Genomic DNA, 22,894 nt, shown 5'->3' with positions numbered 1-22,894 from the left:
CACGCCTGTAAACTCAGCACTGTGGGAGGCTGAGATAGGTGGATCATTTGAGATCATGAGTTCGAGACCAGCCTGGTCAACATGGTGAAACTAAAAATACTAAAAATACATGTTCTGGGCCGGGCACGGTGGCTCATGCCTGAAATCCCAGCACTTTGGGAAGCCAAGGTAGGGTATCACTTGAGACCAGGAGTTCAATCGAGACCAGCCTGGCCAACACAGTGAAACCCCATCTCTACTCAAAATACAAAAATGAGCCAGGCGCGCGCCTGTATTCCCAGCTACTCAGGAGGTTGAGGCAGGAGACTCGTATGAACCTGGGAGGCGGACGTTGCAGTGAGCCAAGATTGCGCCACTGCACTCCAGCGTGGGCAACAGAGTGAGACCCTATTTCAAAAACAAAACAAAACAAACAAACAAAACAAAACAAAACATGGTCTCTACTAAAAATACAAAAATTAGCCAGGCATGGTGACATGCGCCTGTAGTCCCAGCTACTCAGGAGCTGAAGGTTGCAGTGAGCCAAGATTGCACCACTGCACTCCAGCCTGGGCAACAGAGACTCCATCTCAAAAAACAAACAAAAAAAACCCACTTGATTTTTAAAAAATAGTTGGGGTAACAATTCTTCCATATTTTTCTCTCCACAACTATAGGTATATATCCATAGCATCCCTTAATTTGGAAAACCACTTCTCTACTCCAGGTAGGCCCAGTGGTGTTCAAGGTCACAGAATCCTGTCTCATTATGGTGATGTGTCCATGATTCAAGTTAATTAGGTCTCACTGTGGCCTTGGCCACAGTCAATTGGTTCAATAATACAAAAACATGATCTAAGTATGGCAAATTTGTCTTCTCTTGGATTGATGGAGATGAGAGATGTTCTTTTTGCAATGGAAGTGATTTGAGGCTGCTGGTAGCTATCTTCTTTGGCCTCAAGAGAAACTAACTCCATAATGCTAAGAGGTATAGAGAAATTCAGATAGAACACTTTGATTTAGCTATGCATGGTCTATTCTTGCCTTTTCCAGTTAAGTGAGTATAAAGTTATGCTTAAATGGGTTTCTGGGGCTTCAAGTTTTAATGCATGTTTACAGAAGCATTAGATAAAATGAGTATGAACAGAACTCTGTTATTCTCATCCTCATTATTTACGAACAAATACAGAGCTGTCTACAGCTCAAAGGATGGTTTACCTATTTCATTTTCAAAAATAATTTGCAAAACATTTACCTATGAACTCTAAGGGACTACAAAGCATTACTGTAGTAAGTCTACTTCTTTATCATACCACAAAACCACAATAGCTAGAAGACAAAATGTTTTATTTTAAAACATTGAAAAAACATTAAAAGACAAATGTCCATTATGTAACCAGGAATGTTAAATATATGGAAACGGTAAATCTCTAAAATATGGTAGGTACTTCCAGAGCTAAATGTTGCAAGTTATCCTACTTTTTTCTCTAATATCAACAATACCTGATACGATGAAAAATAACAAAAAGACCTTACTAATTATCCAATCAAAGTCATCATCTTTGGGTAAATTTATATCAACACAACTTAAAGTTTTGTCCAAGATGTTCCTGACACATGAAGCTTCCAGTTGAATTTCAGAAATGTTAACAAAAGTATCTTCCTTTTTTGCCTGTGAATGTTTGAGTATTGCTGTATTGTTGGCTTATATCCACTACAGATACTGGTTCTAGGCCAGCCCAAGGATCTTCAAGCATTGAAGGCTTGAAATAATTTTCCAACTCATTAGACATTCTTTTTTCTCTAACACGCCCTGATCCAAATGGTGTAGATGTCCTTGGAGAACCCTTTAGAAAAAAAACCAGTTAAAAAAACACTTAGTAAAGATAATTGGTACTTCTTCCTTTAGCTAAAGGTTAGCGGGAATCACATTGCTGCTTAAAAGTTGTGACTTGAACCTAAATATGTTCAATTACAAAGTCCATGCTTCCTTTAATCAAGTGTTCCTATTTTTTAAAAAAAGTACTTAAAGCAATTTGTTATTCTCATTTATTTATAATTCCATGACCACTGTCATCTCAAATACTTTTGTGTCTAATGTAGTAACTTTGCAGTAATTAAATACAAGCAGTGATGAAATCAAGTAATTATATTCAATTTTCCCTCGAAATTTTCACTTTTTTCAGGAGAAAACAATACTATAAAGTTTCTAGAACCTTTCTAGCTCATGAACATTTTCTTTACTCCTTAGCTCCAGGCTCAAAAGGGGTAGGGGGTTGGTGTAGAATACAGCAAGTTGGAAAACCACGTAGTTGCAAGTTGTAAACCACAGAAATCCCAGACATGCTAGAGATACTCTCTCTGTCTTTTGTATTTACTCTCACTAAAGGAATGGAAAACTTCCACTACCACCGATTTTCTTTTCAGGGAAGTTGGAGCAGAAGCCAGTGTAGCTCGAAAGAAAGATTAAAAAAAAGAAAAAGAAAAAGAAAAAGAACGATTTCTTGAAACAAACTGGCAAGGCCTTTGGCAAACAGGAGGAAATGGAGAATTAGGAAAATCTGTGTACGGGTGGCAGTGTACTGGTTAAAAGCACGAGGGCTCGAAAACAGAACGTACGGCTCTGCCACTCTTTCGGGTCATCTTCCGGAAGTCACTCAACTTCTCTAAGCCTCAGTTCGCTCATCTGCAAAATTGGGCTAACAATAGTACCTCAGAGAGGATTAGACAAAATAATCCAAGTAAAGGGAATATTAGTACCGTGCCTGCCATACAGTAAGAGCTCGGCGGCAAACGCTGGCTATTATTATTACCTGGGGGTGGGTCTGCTGCTGCCCTGGGGAGTAGCCGAATTGCTGCTGGGACCCCGCGGGGGACCTGGAGTAGGAGCCAGGGTAGCCGCCAGGGGACGGAGACCCGAACCGGCCCCCCGGGAAGCTGCCGCCGTGTCGCGGAGAGTGACTGCTCCCGTACGGCCTAGACCGGGGCCCGTACGGCGGCGTGTGGTGCGGACTCCCGTACCCGTCTCGAGGGGAGGGCGGCCGTGGTCCGCCCCCGCCCGGGGTTCCCCGGAAGCTGCTTCCGCTACCCCAACCTCCTCCACCCGGACCAGGGTAAGGAGGAGTTGGGGGCCGAAAATTCTGTCGCTGCATATCAGGAGCCAAAGCCGAAAACCTCGCAGCCGCGTTCTCCCACCGGAACTGTATCAACCTACCCTCCGCAGAGAACTGCTAGTCCTTTACCAAAACAGTCCTCCGACCGCAGCCACCCTACGGCACATCAGTTCCGGTGTCACAAAGGTTCCTCCAGGGGCGGCGGGATTACCTAAATTACTGACTTGGCGAGAGACTCAGTGGATTTAAGTGAAAAGAGGAAAAAAAGGAGACAGGAAAGGACGGACACCCAAGCCCAGCAACAACCTTTCCAGTCTGAGTGCCCTTGGTCTGACCGACAGACGAGAAGCTGGCCCAGCAGGCGACTAGTGCTCAGCCCCGCCCGGCGAGGGCGGGGTCTGCGGCGTCCGTGGGCGCCCCCCAGTGGCGGCGGGTGGCGCCGCACGGAGTTCGCCGCTTGCACCGGGACCGATGCCATCTGAGACGCACGCGATGCTGGCGACGCTGGCGAGGGTGGCAGCTCTGCGCAGAACCTGCCTCTTCTCCGGCCGGGGCGGCGGGAGGGGGCTGTGGACTGGCCGCCCGCAGTCAGGTACCCTCCGAGATTCGGTCTGGGTGGCTAAAGGGACCCCTGCCCCAGCTTGCCTCCTCGGGAGTCCTGAGGAGAGCAATTAGGGTCTGAAGTCTCTGCTGACCCCTTAGCAGTGGCTTTGCTCGCCTCCCTGCAACCCCGTTCCGTGGGCCTGCGGCCGGCCTGCCCCGCTCTGGCCGCCCAGGGTCGCCTCTGCCCCGTGCGTTGTTGTGACCGAGGGCTCCGTGCGCCGTGGGGTCCCGCTCCGGCGCGTCCCGCGGCTCGCGTTTGGGGCCTCTTTACTCCTGTCCTTTCGTCCGCCAAGTTTAAGTAACTTCGAAAATGCACACCAAGCCACATTTCAGAAAGGACTTTAGCCCGCTGCTTTGAATAACTTGACACTTCATGTACAATAAAAGATGCCCTTGTACAGTTACCTGTTGCAGAATTTTATTTAGAGGATGAAATTTAGCTTTACTACAGTGTTATAGAACTTTCTTTACTCCCTCTGAATTTGGGAATGGTAATCCACTATGAATCTTTTTTTTTCCTTTTTTCTTTTTTTCTTTTTTTTTTGAGACGGAGTCTCGCGGTCTCGCCCAGGCTGGACTGCAGTGGCGCGATCTCGGCTCACTGCAACCTCCTCCTCCCGTGTTCAGGAGATTTTCCTGCTTCAGTCTTCCGAGTAGCTGGGATTATAGGCATGCGCCACCACGCCCAACTAATTTTTGTATTTTTAGTAGAGACGGGGTTTCGCCATATTGGCCAGGCTGGTCTCGAATTCCTGATCTCAAGTTATCCTCCCGCCTCGGCCTCCCAAAGTGTTGAGATTACAGACGTAATCTCTATGATTATGCGCGCGGCCCACTATGAATCTTGAAATTAGTTGCAGGATGCAGGATTTTTTTTTTTTTTTTTTTGAGACAGTGTCTCGCTCTGTCGCCCAGGCTGGAGTGCAGTGGCGCGATCTTGGCTCACCACAACCTCTGCCTCGCGGGTTCAAGCGATTCTCCTGCCTCAGCTTTCTAGAGTAGCCGAGATTACACGCATGTGCCACATGCCCGGCTAATTTTTTTGTATTTTTAGTAAAGACGGGTTTCACCATGTTGGCCAGGCTGGTCTCAAATTCCTGGGCTCAAGTGATCCGCCTGCCTCTGCCTTCCGAACTGCTGGGATTTCATGCGTGAGCTACCGCGCCTGGCGTAGGATACAGAATCTTAAAAGAACTTTAGGACTCATTAAATCATAGCCTAACGGGTAGCCTGGACCTGTGATTTCCATTCACCCTCTTGTAGCTGCTACTCCTGGCTGTCTCTTTGACATGTTCTGTGACATCCCAAGCTGACGAGTGTGGTATCTTCTCAGCTTCTATCCTCCTTGATGAATGGAGACACACACAGACAGTTTTTTTGTTTGTTTATTCTGTGGAAATTCAATTCACTACATTTCGTTTCTTCTGTAGATACAAGTGATAGAGTTAATCAAGGTAGCATGTTGCCATTAAGGCTTAGTGATACAATTAAGGTCGGAGGACTCCAGCCTATCCACTTTATTAAATACAGTAGTTCTGTCCTGGCCAAAAATTCACCTTTCTGGACATTGTCTTTAGTGTTTAACTTAATGCTTGGGAATTGCTCATTTGAATATTTATTGAATAAAATAACCTAGGTGGGACGATTGCTTGAGCCCAGGAGTTGAAGACCAGCCTGGGCAACATCGTGAAGCCCCATTTCTACCAAAAATACAAAAAAATTAGCCGGGCTTGGTGGCGTGCGCCTGTAGTCCCAGCTGCTTGGGAGGCTGAGGTGGGATGGCTTGAGTCCTAGGAGGTCGAAGCTGCAGTGATCCGCTATTGTGCCACTGCACTCCAGCCTGGGTAACAGAGCGAGACCCTATCATGCCCCCCAACCCCGCTGGAAAAAAAAAAGGTTCACATACATCACATAGGTAATTTTCACCTTTTAGATCATCAGCCAGTCTACTCAGGGGAGAGGGCAGAAAAGTGAGAGTGGTGGGGACCAAAATTAACTTTATTATTATTATTATGGACATGGGTGGTCTCACTCTGTCACCGAGGCTGGAGTGCGGTGGTGAGATCACAGATCACTGCATCCTCGACCTCCTGGGCTCAAGTGATCTTCCCACGTCAGTCTCCCAAGTAGCTGGGAGTACAGGCTCATGCTACCATGCCTGGCTAATTTTTTTATTTCTTTATTTTTTGTAGAGACAGGGTCTTGCTGTGTTTCCCAGAACTCCCCACCTCAAGCGTTCCTCTCTCCTGCCTTGGCCTCCCAAAACTCTGCAATTAAATGGTGTGGTGAGCCACCATGCCCAACCAAAAAATTAATTTAATAGTAAACAGTTTAATTGATGGACGCCTAATGAGTATATAGATCTTTATTCCATCAACCCATTTATCTGTATAACTTCAATCTAACTAAAGTTCACTAAAATTTATTAAAATTCAAAAGCCATGCTCTTTTTAAGCTTCTAGTAGTACATTTTGTAGCAAGAAAGAAGTGACCAATAAAAAAGTTTGAGTTGTGTTTTTCTGTCTTATAGCAGTATACCCTGTCTATATATTTTTTATTTATTTAAGTATTGAGACATGTCTTGCTCTTTCATCCAGGCTGGAGTGCAGTGGCGCAATCCCAGTTCACTGCAACCTCTGCCTCTCTGGGCTCAAGCAATCCTTCCACCTCAGCCTCCCAAGTAGCTGAAACCAGAGGTGTGTGCCACCATGCCTGGCTAATTTTTGTATTTTTTGAAGACATGGGGTTTTGCCATGTTGCCCACACTGGTCTTGAACTCCTCAGCTCACAGAATCCAGCCACCTGGGCCTCTCAAAGTGCTGGGATTACAGGCATGAGCCCCCTGTGCCCCAGCCAGTTATGATTTTTTTTTGGCGTATATTCATGGGGGTACAAGTGCAGTTTTGCTACACTGGTATATTGTATTGGGGTGAAGTCAGGGCCTTCAGTGCATCCATCAGTGGCACAACACACATTGTACCCAGCAAGCAACCTCCTGTAGTCCATCCCCTTCCCTCTACATCCCCAACCCTCCAAGTCTCCATTGCCCATCACTCCACACTCTGCTTCCATATGTACGCATTATTTAGCACCAACTTATAAGGGAGAACAGCAATATTTGTTTTTCTGTGCCTGAGTGATTTCACTTAAGATAATGGCCCCCAGTTCTATCCATGTTGCTGCAAAAGACATAATTTCATTCTTTTTTATGGCTGAATAGTATTCCATTTTGTATATATGCCATATTTTGTTTATTTAGTACTCCATTGATGGGCACTTAGGTTGATTTCATATCTTTGCTTTTATGAATAGTGCTGTGATAAACATATGAGTGCAGGTGTCTTTTTGATATAATGATTTCTTTTCCTTTGGGTAGATGCACAGTAGTGGGATTGCTGCATCTTCCGGTAGTTCTATTTTTAGTTCTGTGAGAAATCTCCATACTGTTTTCCATAGAAGGTGCACTGATTTACATTCCCACCAACAGTGTGTAAGAAGAGTTCCCTTTTCTCAGCTTCCTCACCAACATCCTGTGATTTTTTTGTCTTTTTAATAGCCATTCTGATGTGTGTAAGATGATATCTCATTGTGGTTTTTAATTTGTATTTCTCTGATGATTAGTGATGTTGAACATTTTTTTAAAATTTTACTCATGGCAGTACACAGAAATTTTCAGGGAAGATTAAAAGGCATGAAAACATGACTCTTAATAGACAATTCTAGCAATATACAAACTATTTTTACTTTGTTTCCCTAGAGTCTTGAATTTTTTGTTCAACTCATTTTCTGGTTATGAATTTAAAATGATTACAGCATACTGCCAATGTTTGAGAAGAAATCTGTTATTGGATTAAGTTTAGGAATTAGGCTGGGTGTGGTGGCTTATGCCTGTAATCCTACCACTTTGGGAGGCTGAGGTGGGTGGATCACCTGAGGTCAGGAGTGAGCCGAGATTGCGCCATTGTACTCCAGCCTGGGCAACAACAGCAAAACTCTGGCTCAAAAATAAATAAATAAATAAATAAATAAATAAATCCAGGATTCATAATATCAATTAATTTATTTATTTTTGAGACAAAGTCTTGTTCTGTCACCCAGGCTGGAGTTCGATGGCAAGATCTCAGCTCACTGCAACCTCCACCTCCTGGGTTCAAGGATTGTTCTGCATCAGCCTCCAGAGTAGCTGGGACTACAGGTGTGTGCCACCACGCCTGGCTAATTTTTGTATTTTTAGCAGAGACGGGGGTTTCACCATGTTGGCCAGGCTTGTCTCAAACTCCTGACCTCAGCTGATCCACTCACCTCAGCCTTCCAAAGTGCTGGGATTACAGGCATGAGCCACTGTGCCCGGCTGATGGTGAACATTTTTGATATGCTTGTATGTCTTTTGAAAAATGCCTACTCATGTCCTTAGCCCATTTGTTAATGGGATTATTTGTTTTTTGTTGTTGAGTTGTTTGAGTTGCTTGCAAATTCTGGATATTTGTCCCCTGTTGGATATGTAGTTTGCAGATATTTTCTTCCATTCCTCAGGATATCCGTTCACTCTGTTGATCATTTCTTTTGCTATGCAGAAGCTTTTTAGTTTAATGAAGTTCCATTTGCCTATTTTTGTTTCTGTTGCCCGTGCTTTTGATGTCTTAGTCATGAATTCTTTGCCTAGATCAATGTCTAGAAGAGTTTCCCCTAGGTTTTCTTCAGTATTTTTAGAGTTTCATCCTTACATTCAAGTCTTTAATCCATCTTGAATTTATTTTTTTCTTTCTTTCTTTTTTTTTTAAGATGGAGTTTCGCTTTTGTTGTCCAGGCTGGAGTGCAATGGTGCGATCTCAGCTCACTGCAGCCTCCGCCTCCTGGGTTCAAGCGATTCTCCTACCTTATCCTCCCAAGTAGCTGGGATTACAGGCATGCGCCACCATGCCCCGTGAATTTTGTGTGTGTTTAGTAGAGACAGGGTTTCTCCATGTTGGTCAGGCTGGCCTCAAACTCTCGACCTCAGTTGATCTGCCCGCCTAGGCCTCCCAAAGTGCTGGGATTATAGGTGTGAGCCACCGTGCCTGGCCAAATTGATTTTTTTATATGGTGAGATACAGGGATCCAGTTTCATTCTTCTGCATATGGCAATCCAATTTTCCCAGCACCTTTTACTGAAAAGGGTATCCTTTCCCCAGTAAATGTTGTCGACTTTGTCAAAAATCAGTTGGCTTTAAGTATGTGGGTTTATTTCTGGGTTCTGTATGCTGTTCCATGGATCTATGTGTCTATTTATTTATTTATTGAGGTAGAGTCTTGCTCTGTTGCCCAGGCTGGAGTGCAGTTGTGCAATCTCGGTTCATTGCAACCTCCGCCCCCCCGGGTTCAAGCGATTGTCCTGCCTCAGACTCCTGAGTAGCTGGGATTACAGGCGCACGCCACCACACCTGGCTAATTTTTGTATTTTTAGTAGAGACGGGGTTTCACCATGTTGGTAAAGCTGGTCTTGAACTCCTGACCTCATGATCCGCCTGTCTTGGCCTCCCAGAGTGCTGGGATTACAGGCATGAGCCACTGCACCTGGCCGTATGTGTCTGTTTTTATAGACACTATGAGTATTATGCTGTTTTGGCTACTATAGCCTTGTAGTATATTTTGAAGTCAGAAAATGTGATAACACCAGCTTTGTTCTTTTTACTTGGGATATTTTTGGTTATTCGGGCTCATTTTTAGTTCCATATGAACTTTAGAATTGTTTTTTCTAATTCTGTGAAAAAATGATGTTGATAGAAATTGCATTGAACCTGCAGATTGCTTTGGGCGCAATGGTCATTTTAACCGCATTAATTCTTTCAGCCTACGTGCATGGGGTGTTTTTCCATTTGTTTGTTTCATCTATAGTTTCTTTCATCAGTGTTTTGTAGTTTTCCTTGTAGATTTCTTTCACCTTCTTGGTTAAATATATTCCTAGGTGTTTTATTTTTTTGTGGCTATCATAAATGGGACTGCTTTCTTGGTTTCATCCTCGGGTAGAACATTATTGGTGAACAGAAATGCTAGTGATTTCTTTTCCTTTTTTTTTTTGAGACAGTCTTGCTCTACTACCCATGCTGGAGTACAATGGTGCAATGTAGGCTCACTGCAAAGGCCTCCCAAAGTGCTGGGATTACAGGCATGAGCCACTGTGCCCATCTGGTTTATAAATTTTTGACAGATTATGCATGAAAGTGTGCTTCTTGGGCCAGGCGCGGTGGCTCATGGTTGTACTCCCAGCACTTTGGGAGGCTGAGGCAGATGGATCACAAGGTTAGGAGTTCGAGACCAGTCTGGCCAACATAGTGAAACCCCGTCTCTAGTAAAAATACAAAAAAAAAGTCAGGCGTGGTGGTGGGCGCCTGTAATCCCAGCTACTTGGGAGGCTGAGGCAGGAGAATTGCTTGAACCCGGGAGTGGGAGGCTTCAGTGAGCTGAGATTGTGCCATTGCACTCTAGCCTGGGCGACAGACAGTGCAAGACTCCATCTCAAAAAAAAAAAAAAAAAGAAAGTGTGCTTCTTATCACATTTACAGGTAATATATGAAGATTGAGGGAGAGGGAATTCTTTTTTTTTTTTTTTGAGACAGGGTCTGACTCCAGTAGCCCATGTTATAAATAAAGGTTTGGTGCCACAAAAGAAATAGCACTGGAATATAAAATTTTCTTTTTAATTCCATCAGGGACAGTGTTGTTTGGGATGAAGGTACAACATTTGTGTTTTAATCATGATGCAAACTCCTCCTCTTTCTGCTAATATCATGTCTAAGGCTATCCTATTTTCCCAAGCCATCTGGCTAGTAGCCCCTAATTGATCAGCTATTCCTTTAACAGCATCTCTAGTATAGTTAATAAATTGCTGTTGGTTGTAATAGATGTAGTTTATCCAATCTACATTTTTATTAATTGTCACCCACCAAAATATTGACTCAAATTCTGTAGCTATTTGATTTTGTGGTTTAAATTGATCTGGTATTCCCTGTGGGACTCCAATTGCATTTAAATAGATGTGAGAGTCGAAAGACCCATAAGAGGCTTCTCTTGCTTTACGATGTCTGGTTTTTCCTTCCTCTGCTTGATGAAAGGCCAGAGTAAAAGGGATAGCCGGTTGGACTAGAGCGTAAGTACTGCTCTAATTATTTGGCAGAGTGTCCAGTAAAGGTCCTCCATAATCCCACTATACATCCGCATAGGGATGAATAAGGGCAGACTGATGGGTCAGCTCTTGGAAGTGCCGCACTTCACTGCATCCTGTTAAGTCTCCAAGGAATGCCAAATTTTTCCCTTGGTTGTTGGAGACATGAGGTAAAATTGGTTTTGGAAGATGGAGGCTGGATGGCCCTTGGGGGCTGACCCGCAGCATGCTGGACTTTGGGATATAGCAGAGAGAGAGCATGGCACAACTTGTTACTCTAGGCTGTAGAATCCTGGAAAAGAGCTACCATGCAGCCCATGCCTGGTTGACTGGATGACCACCCTAGTGGAAAGGGGACAGTCTGGGCCTCTGGCCTGCCGTGTGCACAAGCATAACAATTGCTTTTGTTTAACGTGCAGACGGAATATTTGATCCATTCCAACCAGGCATTTGCATCTTGGTATGCTGTCTTAATTGCCGAAGTTTGTTTTAAGTCTTTAACTTGTATGATAGCTATCTTGGTCTTGTCATTAGATGGAGGAGTGGCAATTGTTCAGTTGTGAGAGGTTTTGGAAGAAGGCTTAGAGGAAGGTGCAGGCAGTGGGGGATCAAAGAAACACATTTGAAAGAATCCAACAGGGTCTGTCCCTGAAACCTCAGCCCCCATACCATAAAACTGGCTTAAAGAAGGGAACCAGCTTAGAAAAGGGGAAGAAGTTTGAGGGTTCGAGATAATAACCTGTATTGGAATGCACTGGTTTAGCTGACCCCCAGTTGGGGGTTGGCTGTCCCTCTAGTAAAATGAATATATGGTTTTAGGAAATTACAAAAGCTGGTTGGGGCAGTCCATCCTTGCTCTTTAGTGGTCCACAGAATGTTGGACAAACTACGGCATAAAAGCTCTACACTGGGGGGCAAGACTCCTGGTTGACACTGGGGTCTTTACCAAAATCTCCCTGGATTAAGTGGTCCCAATTCACTAATGTCTAGTCTCAGGAGAGTCAGGAGGGAGAGAGGTACTTTTCTGAAGTAGAGAGCTGTCTTTGACTTGGCAAGTCCCCACAGGGTATAACAAGGCAAGCATCAAATGCAATAGTTTGAAGAGAAATTGACTTGGTTATGTTAATAACTAGATGGTCAGCAATAGAGCGAGGAAAGAAGAAAGAGTAATAGAATAGATGAAAGAGAGTTAAATTTTTCTTTGCTTTAGTTTGGTAGGGTTTTCCCCTGGGACTATGGCCCATGACTCTGGAGGGGGTGGCGCTTTCTTGACTCAGGTGTGATGAGTCTATCCCCTTTCCCACTGTAAGAACAGCAGTCTAGGTGGTTAGTAGCACAAGGTAGGGTCCTTCCCAGGCTGGCTGGAGTTTTCCTTCTTTCCACCCTTTGATGAGAAGGTGATCCTTAGGCTGGTGCTGGTTTACCGGAAATTCTAGGAGTGGTACCTGTGCTAAAAGACATTTAGTTTTGAGGGAAAGGAAAGTGGAAGATAAACCAAGTATATAATTTCTAAGAAGTTGATCTTTTGTTTTAAATGTGGGGACATCAGCAGTGGACTTTATAGTCCTTGGTGTCTTCTTACTGAGAAATTTCCTTTAGCACCTATTTTTATTAGTTTTTAGACCAAAGAAAGCCAAATACCATTTTATATTTGACAATGCTTCCTGTATGATTTTTATACCAGAAAAGCTAAATTTCACCTTTATATTAGTGTGCTATTAATGATAAACTTAATTTTAATAAAACCTTGTAGACACATTTATCCAATTTTTAATGTCTGACCATAAGGTAAGGTTTTTATAGACTCTTTTTGACCTTGTATAATTTTTGTTAAAGAGAAGGTTAGTGCTTTAAGAAAAACCTGTTGTGCTTTTATTTTAATGTCCAATTTACAGAAAAGCTGGATGATACCCCTTTAACTTTAGCCAATATGTTTACAAACAGAATTTCCTTTAAAATTAATGTTTCAAAACTTGCTTAAACCTTTAAAACAAAAATTTTTTTTAACCTTTTAATGTAGGTAAAAATCTACATTCTTATGCCTCATTATAATCCTTTTACCAAAAGTATATTTACTTTCCTTACACACCTTGCACATAAACTGTTTCTTCAATAGTTTTACATTCAAGAGGCCTAATTACTTGTACATTATACAACATTTCTTGCATAAATTCCTTTTTATAACTTTTTTTTCACGACTTTCACAGACAATTCTTTGACATGCCTCAGCTTTCTCACTTGTTGCAACATCCCTTTCTTTAAACAACCAGTTAATTTATTTTAGGACAAGAATTTACCATATAACATTCCTTTTTACATAAATTCTCCTCCCCACTTTTTTTTTTTTTCTCAAAGATAATAACCATTCTTTTCCAAAGTGAACTTCCTTCATGTCTGTGGACTAGTCTAAGGCCACAAGATTGGAAGTTAGGATAATACATGTTACACTGTTAACTTTTAGCAAACTTTACTTTTGTTGAAAACCTTGTGAATTTGGGATTTCAATTATTCTTTGCTATTAATAAGACCCTGTTCAGTCCATATTAACTTAGAATTGAGATATAGATGGCTCCTTCCTGATTCTGTAAGTACTTCAAGGCTTGGCTGAGTGCAAACAGCTGGCATGTTTGAGCAGACCAATTATTAGGCAATTTTCCTAACTGGCTTCTGTTAGAGTTTCCTTATCCCTTACTGAATACCCATTGTGTCTTTTTCCCTCAATCACCCGGGAGGAATCATCTATCCTCCTGTCCTGAAGGGAGTTCCTCCTAGGTCTGGTCAGACCTTTGTATGGTAATTAAGATTTAGATCCCCTGTTAGGAAACCTGCTGGGTTAAGAGAATTTTCAGTGGTTAATGTTAAATCATCTTTTTCTAACAGAATAGCCTCATACTTTAAGGTTCTTGAGTCAGTAAGCTACCTTTTTTGCTTTTTTTTTTTGACTTAGTATAGTTCTGACCTGATGAGCTGTGCTCATGATGAGGTTTCCTCTGAAAGTTATTTTTCTACTTTCTTTTGCTAGCAAAGCAGTTGCCGCTACAGATTGAATGCATTTGGGCCATCCGCAGGTTACTGGGTTAAGGATTTTTGATTAGGAAGGCTAATCAGTGGCCTCAGGTTGTCAGTGGCCTCAATGCTGCTTTCGGGCTACGCCCTTGTTTACAGTGACAACTGCTGAGACCAGCTCAGTCATGGAGACCCTAACCCAGTGGCGCTAGAGGAAGTAAAGACACACACGCAGAAATATAGAGTGTGGAGTGGGAAATTAGGGGTCTCACAGCCTTCAGCGCTGAGAGCCTTGAACAGAGATTTACCCACATATTTATTGACAGCAAGTCAGTCATAAGATTTACTAAAAGTATTCCTTATGGGAAACAAAGGGTTGGGCTGGAAATAAAGGGATGGGCTCTGGCTAGTTATCTGCAGCATGAACATGTCCTTAAGGCACAGATCGCTCATGCTATTGTTTGTGGTTTAAGAATGCCTTAAGCGGTTTTCCACCCTGGGTGGGCCAGGTGTTCCTTGCCCTCATTCCGGTAAACCTTCCAGCGTGGGCATCAAGGCCATCACCAGCATGTCACAGTGCTGCAGAGATTTTGTTTATGGCCAGTTTTGGGGCCAGTTTATGGCCAGATTTTGGGGCCTGTTCCCAACAGACAACAAGGTGGTATTGGAGTGTTATAGGGTCACAGGGAAGACCTTCAATTATAGGTTTTAAATTTACCTTGGCTTTTAAAGGAATAGGGTACACTGTTTTCTCTTTGCTACTTCTATCTCTCTCCTTCTTTCTTCCTCTCTTTGACTTTCTGTCTCTTTCTCTCTCTTTGATTCCCTCTTTGTCTGTCTCTTCCTCTTTCTCTCTGCCTCTCTTTCTCTCTCTTTCTTCTCTCTCTCTCTCTCCTCACTCTCTCTCTCTCTCTCCCTCTCTTTCCTCTCTGCTGGTCTTTCCCTGTCTCTGCCAGCCGCTTATGCTGCTGTTCTCCCCTCTCCTTCCCCTTCCGCTAGGGGAGGGACCAGCAGGAGTGGACCTACTCTTTCTTCCCCAGAGAAGAAAGGAAAGGGGAGTTCTGAATATTTTTCTTACTACTGGAGGTTTGTATGAGGTTCAACCCCCTCCCCATGGGGATTTCTCACCTCTTTTTGAGGTTCAACCCTCACAACATGGGGATTTCTCACCTCTTTCTGAGGTTCAACCCCCCATCATGGGGATTTCTCACCTCTTTCTGAGGTTCAACCCCCCATCATGGGGATTTCTCACCTCTTTCTGAGGTTAACCCCCCCTTCAATGGGGATTTCTCACCTCTTTTTAACCTCCAAGACATCCCGACTAAGGAATACTTCACCACATCCTGTGGCTTTCTTTCCCTAGTCCCAACTAAGGAATGCTTTACTGTCCCTGCGGTTTCTTTCTCCTTGGTATGTCCTAACCAAGGAATGCTTTACCACCCCGCAGCTTTTTCCTTAGTCCCGACCAGCAAGGAAATACTTTACCCGCTCCTGCGGCTTCTCCTTCCTTGGTCTGTGCACAGAGTTGTCACCACAGTATGTGAGGATTCTTTAAGCTAGGTTGCTGGCCAGTTTCTCTCCGCGTTGCTGAGAGCTCGGGTTATTCCTCCCACTGGGTGGGTCCTGAGTTCTCACCCCTGAGGCCGCCACAAGGGGGCGGGGCGGACCTCCTCATGAGAGAGAACCAGAGACCACCCCCAGAGGGGAATGTAATCACAGGAGAGCCCCCAAATTGTTATAAATAAAGTTTCTGTGCTGCAAAAGAAATAGCACTCGACTATAAAATTTTCTTTTTAATTCTCAGCAAGGCAATGTACTTCTGTAGAAGGGTATGCCCTTACAGTTGGAGCAATGGTGAGCACACACTTGGACAAGGGAGGGGAAGGGGAGCTTATCCCTGATGCATGTGGCCCCTGCTGCTGTGTTGTTCCCCTATTGGCTAGGGTTAGACCGCACAGGCTAAACTAACTCTGACTGGCTAATTTAAAGAGAGTGACAGGGTGAGTGGTTTGGCAGGAAAAATGGTTATGAGAGAGCAGGAAATCGGAATGAGTCAGGGTGGAGTAGGTAATCAGGTAATCGGGATGAGTCAGGGTGGAGCAGGTAATCGAAAAAGGTTGCTTTATGAGGAAGTTAAGTTTAAAAGTAGAAGGCAAAGAATTGAACATACTGACATACTGATTCTTTGAAAAGAAATTTAGAACTCCTATCTAACACAGGCAATTATGTTTCCTAAAAAATATGAATGGACTGTCAGTTGTGGAAAGGTAAAACCTGGCCGGGTGCGGTGGCTCATGCTTGTAATCCCAGTACCTTGGGAGGCTGAGGTGGGCGGATCACCTGAGGTCGAGAGTTGGAGACCAGCCTGACCAACATGGAGAAACCTCATCTCTACTAAAAATACAAAATTAGCCAGGTTTGCTGGCACATGCCTGTAATCCCAGCTACTCAGGCGGCTGAGGCAGGAGAATCACTTGAACCTGGGAGGCAGAGTTTGCAGTGAGCCGAGATGGCGCCATTGCACTCCAGCCTGGGCAACAAGAGCAAAACTTCATCTCAAAAAAAAAAAAAAAAAAAAAGAAAAGAAACCTCCCCCCCCCAAAAAAAAACAGAATGAAGACCCAACCCCATGATGAGGTTTATGAGCTCCTATACCATCTTGAAGTTACAGAAAGAATGGGGGATTGGATTCTGATGAAAGAGGTTATGGGAACCGGGAGAGAAGAGGAACTCTGTTGGGGGAAATAAAGGATTGCTAGGGAGAATGAATGGATGCGGATGGAGATTAACTGGTAAATAGTTCTCTTTAGAATTTGAATGAGTCTGACAGACAGGCTTTATCTTCTGAAAGGGCCTGTTCAGTTCTGATTACATTCTTGGTCTTCCAGGGAGGGGAGGAAAAAACAGTTGTTCTTCTTTGGTGGGTGACCCTGGAGTTTTGGCAGATAAAAATCTTAAACTTCTTTAGAAGAGATGGTAGGGGTGGGGAACCTTGGAGAGTCCTTGAGGTTTCTCCTTTAATTCAGCATGTCAATGTGCCATATTTTGGGGTCTCAGTTTTTGAGTCCCAACACAGTCCATTCTTTGAAAAGTAAAATAAGCATGTAGCTTATTTTAGATTTAAAGATTTGGAGATACAACCTTAAACACTGGATTTCTATAAATGTAGCTAGGGTCTTCCTGAAACCACCTTTGCAAAATTATGACTGAGATAATGAGAGATCTAACTTAACTGACTCCATCTTGCTTCTAACCTCCAAGCTGTCCTTGTTCATTCCTGGGTGTAGGCTGAACTAACTTTAGGAGAAACTTAGTTTATAGTTCATAGTTTAAACAAAGACTGTAACAGCCCTTTCCCAAAGCATACCTCCTTCTTGTCTGGGGACTAGATTTCCTTTGTAGGACTAGCATTAGCCATAAGATTAGAAATTATGCTTTAGGGCTGGGCGCGGTGGCTCATGCCCATAATCCCAGCACTTTGGGAGGCAAGTGGATCAACTGAGGCCAGGATTTCGAGACCAGCCTGGCCAACATAATGAAACCCTGTCTCTATTAAAAATATAAAAATCGGCCGGGCGTGGTAGCTCACGCCTGTAATCTCAGCACTTTGGGAGGCCGAGGCGGGTGGATCACCTGAGGTCAGGAGTTCACGACCAGCCTGGCCATCATGGTGAAACCCCATCTCTACTAAAAATACAAAAAATTAGCCAGGCATGATGGCAGGCGCCTGTAATCCCAGCTGTTCAGGAGGCTGAGGCAGGAGAATTGCTTGAACTTGGGAGTCGGAGGTTGCAGTGAGCTGAGATCGCGCCATCGCACTCCAGCCTGGGCAACAAGAGCAAAATTCTGTCTCAAAACAAACAAAAAATTACAAAAATTAGCAGGGTGTGCTGGTGTGTCCCTGTACTCCCAGCTACTCAGGAGGTTGAGGTGGGAGAATGGCTTGAACCCAAGAGGCGGAGGTTGCAGTGAGCCAAGATCACGCCACTGCACTCCAACCTGGGCAACAGAGTGAGACCCTGCCTCAAAAAAATAATTATGGTTTAGGAGTCATGCAGCCGGAGGCTACAAGATTCTGACCCTCCCAGAACTACTCCTATGATCAGTGCTTGAGATATTTTGCAGACCCTGCACTTGATGGATCAGCTGGCCCCACCTAGATCAATAAACTGGCTCATCTGATCTTGTGGCCCCCGCCCAGGAACTGACTGATCAAGAAGACAGCTCTGACTCCCTATGACTTCATTCTGAGCAATCAGCACTCCTGGCTCACTGGCTCCCCCAGTCCTCACCAAGTTATCCTTAAAACCTCTGCTCGCTGGGCCGGGCACGGTGGCTCACGCCTGTAATCCCAGCACTTTGGGAGGCTAAGGCAGGCGGATCACTTGAGGCCAGGAGTTTAAGACCAGCCTGGCCAACATAGTGAAACCACATCTCTACTAAAAATACAAAAAACATTAGCTGGGCGAGGTGGTGGGCACCTGTAATCCCAGCTACTCGGGAGGCTGAGGCAGGAGAATCACTTGAACCCAGGTTGGGAACATTGCATTGAGTCGAGATCAGCCATTGCACTCCAGCCTGGAGAACAAGAGCGAAACTACGCACAAAAAAACAAAACAAAACAAAACAAAACAAAACTCTGCTCCCTGAATGCTGGGGAGACTGATTTGAGTAATAATAAAACTCCGGTCTTCCGTTCAGCCAGCTCTGCGTGAATTACTCTTTCTGGATTGCAATTCCCCTGTCTTGATGAATCGGCTCTATCTAGACAGTGGGCAAGGTGAACCCCTTGGGCAGTTACATTCCTAGGCCTTAGCCAGGGAATTACCATGTATATGATGATGAATTCAGGAGAGAAGAGATGAAGAGAAAGGGAGAAAGTTTTATCTTGGCTGGGCACCGTGGTTTACGCCTGTAATCCCAGCACTTCGGGAGGCTGAGGCGGGCGGATTGCAAGATCAGGAGATTGAGACCATCCTGGCCAACATGGTGAAACCCTGTCTCTACTAAAATACACACAAAAAAATTAGCTAGGCGTGGTGGTGTGCACCTGTAGTACCAGCTACTTGGGAGGCTGAGGCAGGAGAATCGCTTGAACCCGGGAGGCGGAGGTTGTAGTGAGCCGAGATCACGCCACTGCATTCTAGCCAGGTGACAGAGTGAGACTCCGTCTCTAAAAACAAAACAAAACAAAATAAAAAAACAAAGTTTTATCTTGGATTACCTAGAGTTAGAAAAGTTAAGAACTGGAGGTGGCTTCCAGTCGTGTGACCTGAGCACATGAGGCCAGTGGAATGCTGGAGCTGAAAGCATCTGTGTGGCAGCCGGACATGTCCTTTTCACTGGCTTCAGCTGCCTTTTTTAGATGAAGATTGTATTCACAATGACTGTGAGCTCCTTAGGCACAGAAATTGAATTAGTGTTAAACACTATTGTATATGCCTGGCATTGGCACGAGGATAGTATAGATATTTCCAAAATCTCTCCTCATGGCCATCCTTGGATCCTAGAGCCTGGGACAGTGTTAGGGATCTTGGAAGCACTGCCAACATGTCTGACATTCAAGAAGCCACTAACAGCTCCTAGTTGTAAACCTGCATGAGAACCAGAGGTCTGCACAAGTGACAGAAAGTGACCTCAGAGGTGAGTTTAGCTTCCTCAAGTCACTATGTAACTGCCCAGTGCATTCATTTTGCCCAGTGGCCCAGATACAGTTTAATTCATGCATAGCCAGCTGTACAAGAGACTGGAGATTTATTACTCCAATCAGTCTCCCTTAAAATTTGGAGACTGAGGTTTTCTAAGGATAACTTGGCAGGTTGGGAGCCAGAGGGTAGGGAGTGCTCATTGGATGGGTCAGAGATGAAGTCACCGGGGGTCAAAGTGGGTTTTTCTAGCTTTCTTTTGTTTCTGGGTGGGATCACAGAACAGGTTGAGCCAGATTATTGGTCTGGGTGGCACCAGCTGGTGCATCAGAACGCAGGGTCTAGGAAATATCCTCAGCACCAGTGTTAGGTTTTACAATAGTGATGTTATCCCTAAGAGCAACTGGGAAGGTTCAGAATCTTGCAGCCTCTGGGTGCATAACTCCTAAACCATAATTTCTAATCTTGTGGATAATTTGTTAGTTTTACAAAGGCAGTCTGGTCCCCAGGCAAGTAAGAGATTTGTTTTGGGAAAGGACTTTTACTGACTTTGTTTCAAAGTTCAACTTTAAGTTCCACCCAAAGATAGTTCAGCCTATGCCCAGGAATAAACAAGGGCAGCCTGGAGGTTAGAAGCAAGATGGAGTCGGTTAGGTCAGATCCCTTTCTCTGTTGTAACTTTCTCACTGTTTTAGTTTTCATCAAGGTGATTTCAACTATTGGAGCCAGCTTTGAGCAAACAGCTGTGGAAGAAGTGAGAGACAAATTGGGGTCACCATACAATCAGCAGAGACCATGGCAAGATATATTTTGTCATTTCAGTGAAAATTTGGCTTAGGTTTATTGTCCGAGATCGGTTGATAACTTATTTGTGGTTGTTCAGGAGTTTTAAGATTACTAGTTTAGAAAAACAAAGAAATTCTAAAGGATTTTGAAGACTTGGCTGGAAAACTCCCGTGGTCAAACACTTTAATTTTATGGAAAATTAAGGTGTTTTTTTTTTTGAGATGGAGTCTTGCTGTGTTGGCCAGGCTGTAGTGCAGTGGTGTGATCTTGGCTCACTGCACAACCTCCACCTCCCTGGTTCAAGTGATTCTCCTGCCTCAGCCTCCTGAGTAGCTGGGACTACAAGCACCCACCACCATGCCCGGCTAATTTTTGTATTTGTGTTTTTAGTAGAGACGGGTTTTCACCATATTGGCCAGGCTGGTCTCGAACTCCTGACCTTGTGATCTGCCCATCTCGGCCTCCCAAACTGCTGGGATTACAGGCGTGAGCCACTGCACCCAGCCAATTAATGTTGATTTTAAGGAACAAACAAACAAACAAACAAAAACAAAGCTCAAAAAGATGATTCAGAATTCAAGTAAAAGGAAGGTTCCTGATGACAAGAAGTCCAAACAGATGAAAGAGATGTTAAAAAAAAGAGTTCATTCACTACAATGTTTTAGATTCACACATCTTAGATTATTGTGAAACTCCAGCCATCAAAGGAGATAGCAACATTAGTAGGTGATGATTTGGCATCTTGCAGAGATGAGACTGATGAAAGCAAAAAAGAAGAAACTGAGCCTCAAGTGTAAAGTATAGAGTCATGTGCAACAGAGTAGGAGAGAAACACTGCTTTCCCTCAAATGAGGCTGGAAGAGATTCTGGGGGTGATGTTTAAGGCTATTTTAAGTGGAAGGCCGACATGACCAATTTGATGTTGCAATTCTTTTGAATATCCATGATAATGAAATCACTGTGGGCATGGCATTGACTAAAGCGAGTCTCCACTGAAGACGTATCACACATTTTGGACCTATGACTCTTTTGTACCTATCAACATTTTGGACCTATGGGCACATTTTGGACCTATCAACTCTTACCCCTGGGATACTCAGCCTCTGTGGTCTGCTACCTTATGTTATAATAGTTGATCCAATGTGTGGAACAGGGGCAATACCAATAGAGGGGACTACTTAATGTTTTCACGTTATATTCTGGTGATAATAATCCTCTGGTTGTGAATAGAGCAGCAAACAACATCACATCTTTATTGACCAAGAGCCAAATTAAAGAAGGCTAACCATCCGGAAGCTTGCCCATAGATGCTGTTCAATGGGATAAATGCAATCTGCCATTAAGAACTGGCTCTGTGGATATTACTGTGGCAGATTTGCCATTTGGAAAAAGGATGGGATCCAAGAAGAGAAACTGGAACCTTCATCCAGCTTGCCTATGGGAGATGAGTTGTGTCTGTGTACACCTACAACAGGCCAAGCTGTACGATGTACTCAGGACGCGAAATGCTTTACCAAAGCATTATCTGGCATGTGATGTGTATGGTGAAAAGTGGATACAGTTCGGGTGAACATTGGGGGTCTTTGTGCTGCAGTTTATATTTTGAAATGTACACCTCAAGCTTTTGTTCATCCTTCAGAACAAGATGGAGAAACAGGAGCTCTGGTAATGCAAAGATTGAAGATAACTAATAGTACTCGTACTTCCCAACACTGGAAATGTCAGCATGAAGAACTTGCTTTGAGAGCAAAATAGTATTTAAAAAAGTGCAGTGTGCACTCTTTAAACCTGTTCAGAGCTCTTCACTCTAGTTGGCAAAAGATGTGAATGTAATGTAATGTAATGGGATTGAAAAAGTCTCATGAGAAAGCAGAGCTTTTCCTTGGCACTGTTTTGTATTTTGGGCAATTAGTATTTTGCTTAAAATGCTTTTAAAGATGCCTAGTGAAAAGCCTAGTAAAACGCTCTGAGATTTGGGTGTAGAACGTTTTATTTTCAGGCTTAAAACATTTTTTTTAATATTATAGTTTTTTGTAGAGATAGTGGTCTCACCATGTTGCCCAGGCTGGTCTTGAACTCCTGGGCTCAAGCAATCCTCCCAAAGTTTTGGGATTACAGGTGTGAGCCACAACACCTGACCTATTTTCAGGCTTTACAGCCTGTTTTCTATTGTGCCAAGTGGAAAGCTACTCTGGCCTAAAGGAAAGGCAGAGAACATAATTACATCTTAGGCCACATTTCATTGCCTACGTATTTGTGCTATTCAGTTGCTCAAATTCTTTAACTCTAGAAGTGAAGTATTGCATTTTGTGAACAATGTTTGCCCCATAAGATGAAATCTCACAAGTCCTATAGGAAAGTTTACCATCTGCCTTAAAAATTAAAATGCACATCTGTTATTCAGATTAATATGCATCTGTTATTCAGAACTAAAATAGAGGACTAGGATTTATCAAAGGGATTGCAAAAATACTGTTAGTAGTAGCATAGAGCATTACTATTTGTAAACAGCAGAGGCAGGGCATGGTGGCTCACGCCTGTAATCCCATAACTTTGGGAGGCCGAGGTGGGTGATCACCTGAGGTCAGGAGTTGGAGACCAGCCTCGCCAACATGGGAAAC

General features: G+C 43.8%; 2 protein-coding genes and 1 pseudogene across 8 annotated transcripts in view; 2 read left to right on the top strand and 1 right to left on the bottom strand.

Moving 5' to 3' along the window:
• Positions 1 to 1,309: 1,309 nt before the first annotated feature.
• Positions 1,310 to 3,492, bottom strand: MPLKIP (M-phase specific PLK1 interacting protein). The gene is made up of 2 exons (XM_019030297.4): positions 2,793 to 3,492; positions 1,310 to 1,826 (listed from the first exon to the last, which is right to left on the bottom strand). The coding sequence occupies exons 1-2, from the start codon at positions 3,129 to 3,131 to the stop codon at positions 1,626 to 1,628; spliced, it is 540 nt and encodes a 179-aa protein (XP_018885842.1). The 5' UTR covers positions 3,132 to 3,492; the 3' UTR covers positions 1,310 to 1,625.
• The window catches only part of SUGCT (succinyl-CoA:glutarate-CoA transferase), a 732,345-nt gene continuing 712,923 nt past the window's right edge, over positions 3,473 to 22,894 (top strand). For all 7 annotated transcript variants that reach the window (XM_055347702.2, XM_055347701.2, XM_019030300.4 and 4 more), the window contains exon 1: positions 3,473 to 3,684. In XM_055347702.2, coding sequence (XP_055203677.1) covers positions 3,564 to 3,684 — 121 coding nt within the window. In that variant the 5' untranslated portion in view covers positions 3,473 to 3,563. The remainder of the gene's footprint in view (positions 3,685 to 22,894) is intronic.
• LOC101151327 (tRNA (guanine(6)-N2)-methyltransferase THUMP3-like) lies at positions 19,393 to 22,028 on the top strand (annotated as a pseudogene).

Source organism: Gorilla gorilla, chromosome 6 (genome assembly GCF_029281585.2).
Source record: "Gorilla gorilla gorilla isolate KB3781 chromosome 6, NHGRI_mGorGor1-v2.1_pri, whole genome shotgun sequence".
Lineage (NCBI taxonomy): Eukaryota > Metazoa > Chordata > Mammalia > Primates > Hominidae > Gorilla > Gorilla gorilla.
This window is presented reverse-complemented; position numbering and strand designations above follow the sequence as displayed.